The sequence below is a fragment of the Volvox carteri genome (genome assembly GCF_000143455.1).
Source record: "Volvox carteri f. nagariensis unplaced genomic scaffold VOLCAscaffold_61, whole genome shotgun sequence".
Classification (NCBI taxonomy): domain Eukaryota; kingdom Viridiplantae; phylum Chlorophyta; class Chlorophyceae; order Chlamydomonadales; family Volvocaceae; genus Volvox; species Volvox carteri.
This window is the reverse complement of record NW_003307604.1, coordinates 452,685-457,657: the sequence shown is the minus strand read 5'-3', so window position 1 is coordinate 457,657 and position 4,973 is coordinate 452,685. Positions and strand designations below refer to the sequence as shown.

General features: G+C 56.4%; 1 protein-coding gene across 1 annotated transcript in view; it reads right to left on the bottom strand.

Annotated features, from left to right (window-relative positions):
* Positions 1-2,223, bottom strand: part of VOLCADRAFT_97503 (uncharacterized protein) — a gene marked incomplete at both ends in the record, with an annotated part of 6,013 nt that extends 3,790 nt beyond the window's left edge. Inside the window, 3 exons of the mRNA XM_002956432.1 lie at positions 273-514; positions 733-783; positions 2,184-2,223. Of these exons, the coding sequence (XP_002956478.1) occupies positions 273-514; positions 733-783; positions 2,184-2,223 (333 nt within the window). The remainder of the gene's footprint in view (positions 1-272; positions 515-732; positions 784-2,183) is intronic.
* Between the last annotated feature and the right edge of the window lie 2,750 nt (positions 2,224-4,973).

The window sequence follows — 4,973 nt, the reverse complement described above, 5'->3', positions numbered from 1 at the left end:
CTCCATTTGAGGACATGGCAACATGAAAGGACATGTTTTGTGAGGGAGGATTAGCCAGTGAATAAAGCCAAACAGCATTAGCAGTAGTAGCAGTAGTAGCAGCAGAAATTGATTAGTAGTCAACTGCAGCACACATCGATAGCTGGGACAGACAGAAGCGCCACCGCTCCGCACACCAGCCGCCACATCCAAGGTGACCGCCACCGCGACTGTTGACCTCCCGGCCCCACCTCCTTCCCCTGAACGCGCACTCGCCGTCTGTCCCCCCTTACCTGCCCCATAAGCCACCCTCTGGCCTGCTTCGTTTTTCCGGCCTCCGAGTGCTTCACCAGCAGCCGCAGCACCTCCCACAGCAACTGCCTCTGAGCGGCTGAAGCTGCTGCCGCCGCAGCTGTGGGGGCCCCCGAGTCACCCACGTTGGTCTGCTGCTCCCAGGGCGTGTCGTTGGCGCCACACGCTGCTGCGTGGTCACTCAGCCACTTCAGCACCTGCACCACGACATGTCGGGTGAAAGCTTGGACGTGCGGATGCGGTTCGGGTGGGGTAGGTGGGGTAGGTGAGAAGTGTAACACTAGGCGAGGACTGGCGGACTGGACGCGCATAAGCGCATAAACAAATAAGCAGCAATTTTCAAGGCAGTTTTCGCGGAATCTTGTCAAGGTTGGATTCGTGGCATTTTCGAAATCTAACTTAAATTTCCCCAGACTCATGTGTAAGGACACAGCCACGCACCTTGTCCTTGCTTGTCGATCACGGCTCCAGCACGGGCGTAGAAGCGGCAGCCTGCGCGAGGTCGGCAGGACCAGCAACGTCGGTGGCCCAGGGCAGTGTAACCATTCACACCGTCCGCATCACCACCACAAAGAGAACAAGAACAAGAACAAGAACAAGAAGGAGCGTCTTGCGAGCACCTTGACGTCATACACACGTGCTTTCTTCCTCAATGCTCATTTCAATACCCCTTTGCCAGTTTAGTGAGGTCGGGGGAAGCGGCGGCGGTTCGAGTGGGGTTCGAGGTGGTGGGGCGGAAGGGTGCGGTGATGGTGAGGGGGGCGGGGGGGGGTGGTCCAGTAGTGCGAAGGGTTTCGCGCGGCGTCCGGCGTAGTCTGCGGCGTCTCCGGACTGCGAACGGGAGGGCTCGCGCTGGCTGAGGTCGGTGGACGCGGAAACCGAAGGGACGAGGGCCATGGTAACGAAGACGAAGACGATGCCGAAGAAGAGGATGAGGTAACGACGACGTAACGAGGACTATGGACTATAATTAAACTCTGAGTAGAGCGACTTGAGCCGATGATTGCCGACCAGTGAGGGGAGGGGAGGGGGAAAGGGAGGGGAGGGAGGGAGGAGGAGAGAGAGGAGAGGGAGGAGGGGGAGGGGAGGGGGAAAGGGAGGGGAGGGGGAAAGGGAGGGGAGGGGGAAAGGGAGGGGAGGGGGAAAGGGAGGGGAGGGGGAAAGGGAGGGGAGGGGGAAAGGGAGGGGAGGGGGAAAGGGAGGAGAGGGGGAAAGGGAGGGGAGGGGGAAAGGGAGGGGAGGGAGGGAGGAGGAGAGAGAGGAGAGGGAGGAGGGGGAGGGGAGAGAGGAGGGGGCAGGAAGTGGCAGCAACCCCAACACCAACACCACACCAGCTGTGTCCTGAAACGTCACGACATGAGCGTCTCGCGCGGGTGCTTCGTTGGGCTAGCGGGTGCGTGGGAAGGAGGGGGGGGCTCGTGGTGGTTTCGGAGGGACACGACGCTGCCGCACGGCGCAGCTGGAACCTGAAGGGCGCCCTGGCGGCCTGGGGGCCTGTTGCCTTTTTGGTTATCAAGACCACCATCCCCCGAAGAGGTTGTTTGCATTACACTGAAACACATTGTTTTGCATGTGCATGGCGACGATGCGAAGCAGAGCCGGCCAGTGATGTGTAGAGCCGGCCTTTGGGATTGTAGGGGTATTTTTCGTTATTACCGTTAGCGCTACTGTTACCGTTACCGTTACCACCATCAGCATTTGCGTGTGTCCAGCTCACAACACGCAACTGCCAAGCCCCGGGGTTTGGACCACCTCTCCTCTCCATAACCCAGCTGCACCTCTTCGATTTCACGCATATACCCTTTCTTCTGGCGTATCAGTCTGCATATCCTTGGCATCACCTGGTTGCTCGTTCGTGGTTCGTCTTTCCCTCCCCGTTCTCTCTTTCCCACCTCTCCCCCTTCCCCCCTTTTTTCCACCAAACGCAGACATCATGTACCCCGGCACATCGCAGTACTGGCGCTCGGACTTCGATGGGTGATGCGGGGAGCCCGGTACAGAGTCTAGACAGCCAGATGGCTAGTTAGTTAGCACGACGGTTGGGAATTCAACCGGCTGGTTGGAAATGGATTCAGTGGAGTGGAGATGGATGGAGATTCTCTCTAGGGATTTTGCGGCCTTGCGCCGGTTTTGTTAGTGGTGGTGGTGGTGGTGGTGATGCTGTTCATGAGGTGCAGGGTAGACACTTCTTGTTGGACGGAAGGCCTGACGGCATCTGTGTGTGTGTGTGTGTGTGTGTGATGAAGGAGGGAGGAGAGGTGCCGGCGGTAGACTTGCGCCCTTTCTGTGTGAGTTGTCTCACCCTCACCCTCACCCTGGGCGGGCCCCCGCCCGCGGATGATGGATGGAACCACTTGCGGACAGACGGATTTCCTCGGAGGTCATCCGCCTGGCCCTTTTTAAATCCTGTAGGGCTCCCGAAAGCCAATGTGTGCGCGTGTGTCTGCGTGTGTGTCTGTCTGTGTGTGTGTGCGAGTGAGTTCTCCTTATCGAGGAGCTAGGGCAGCAAGACCACCTCCTCCCCTGGCGCTGCTGTTGGGAAAGACCCCGCCCCGGCGGGAAACCGACCAACCGTCTAGAAGTAGTCAAACCGTCACCCCGACCAAACCGAAATGAAATGCTTCGCGGGATGGTGGTGGTGGTGGTGCGGGAGGGCTACAAGGGAGGGCTTTCGCCTCCAGGTTGCCGATGGCGGTCGTGTTGGGCGGCGGATGGATTATTAATAATATTAGGGGAGCGAGAAGAAGGAGCAGCCTTCCAGTGTGGTGGTTGTTTGGGATCTCCCTATTTGTACACACACACGCGCGCACACACACAGAGGTGGTAGTGGTCGCATGCCGCGGCAGCAGCTACACAACTACCTATGCAGCCACAGCCACAGAAGAAAACAGCTAATATACAATACATATATATATTTATGTGTGTGTATGTAATATACAATGCGTGTATATATACACACGAATACATTCTGAAGTCGGATGGGGTGAATGCATTAGGGTGCCCCTCTCGCAGGGGAGAGCAGGGAACTGCCTCCAAGGGAAAGGGGGCCGCTGGTGAAGCTACATACACACTTTGTCGAGGTGAGAGATCGTGGAGGGAGGTAGTGTAGTGGCGGAGGGGCTGTTGGTGGAGCCCTCGGGGCCCCCTCGCCCTGGCCGCCTCAATCAGGCGATGACGGTGGACATTAATCGAAGGGTGCGACCAGAAGTTGAAGAACATGAAGATACGTACGTATGTATGTATGTATGTATGTTTCTCAGTTTTCAGGACGTCTCCAGTGGTTTCCCGCGGGCGTGTTATGAAGGTTAAAGGGGGGCCCTGGAGGACTACTACTACTACCTAAACAGCACAACGTTCAACTTTTCCCCTTCGTGTTCCCCAACTGCCTTTTTGACCCTTGTGCCCTTAACAGCAATAAATGAAAATCACCGAGCGTTGCCCCGCATCTACACGCAGTTGTTGTGGACCGTAGCCAGGTCAAAGCACAACCGTATACACGCCGACTCATACCCCTGCTGGAGACTCTCGCAACATGGTGTGCGGGAAAAGCCCGGGCATCGCCCGCGACCCGATTTATGTGTTGACGGATTGTCTCACGTACTCACCACTCTCTACTCACTCATATGCGCAACTCACGCCCCAAAGACTCAATTAAAAAGCGCGAGTTCGTACACAGGTGATAGATACATACATACATGGCAGGCGGCTGGCAGAGGTTAAGGCCTGACTTCTGCTCCCAGTCGACCCAGTCGACCCGGGTTCAAATCCGCCTGCCGGCTCCTCGGGTGTTTGAGGAGTGATGAAATGGGAGGTGGCCCCCCATCATATGGACGGTGTAGGACGTGATAATATCAACTTGCGAGCTGACCAGGAACTAAGTTGATGCGCCGTTGATCCGCTAGATTTGGTTGGATGCTGGTGGTGAGTTGCCGAACCCAACGAATACATTCTGAAGTCGGATGGGGTGACGGATTAGGGTGCCCCTCTAGCAGGGGAGAGCAGGGACTGCCCCGGGAAAGGGGGCCGCTGGCGAAGTTAACCACCCTGTAACAACATACATACAATTCAGTGCAAAAGAGGGCCGCATCCTTTTACATCAGAAGGAATTATGCGTGCGACCGAATTCAAACCAACACCACAATTCAAATTCGAAATTTCAAACCCCGGGCATCCGACAGCCAAGGCCCCCGAATATCTCAAACACACACACAACACAGACCAGACAGACATCCCCAAAAAGCTGTGTCCGCTTCCTCGAGGTCGGAAAAAGGGCGGGGGCCCCCTGCATCCGTACAGGCCGGTAGCTAGGGCGGACCAAAACCCACAAAATACCTGGCGCCTTCCTTTGCTAACCTCTCCGTCCGCATCTCACGCCTTTCACCACCTTTGAAGGACAAAATCCGAATCCAACTAAGTCCGTCACAACAGCTGCAGGAACGGGTGCAACAGCAGCTCAGAAGCGCCCCGATTGCCTCGAACCATGTTTGCCGGAAACGTTTGGTGATTATGGATGGTGGTTGGCGGTTGTTGGTTGGCGCGGTTGGAAAGAATATCTAACGAACGCCTTTTAAGTTGTCACCTAAGTCCACACGCTCCGCTGCAGACTGTAACCCTCCTCCACTCCCCCCCCTCCAAAACACACACACACACACACATATACATACACACATATTATGAAGATA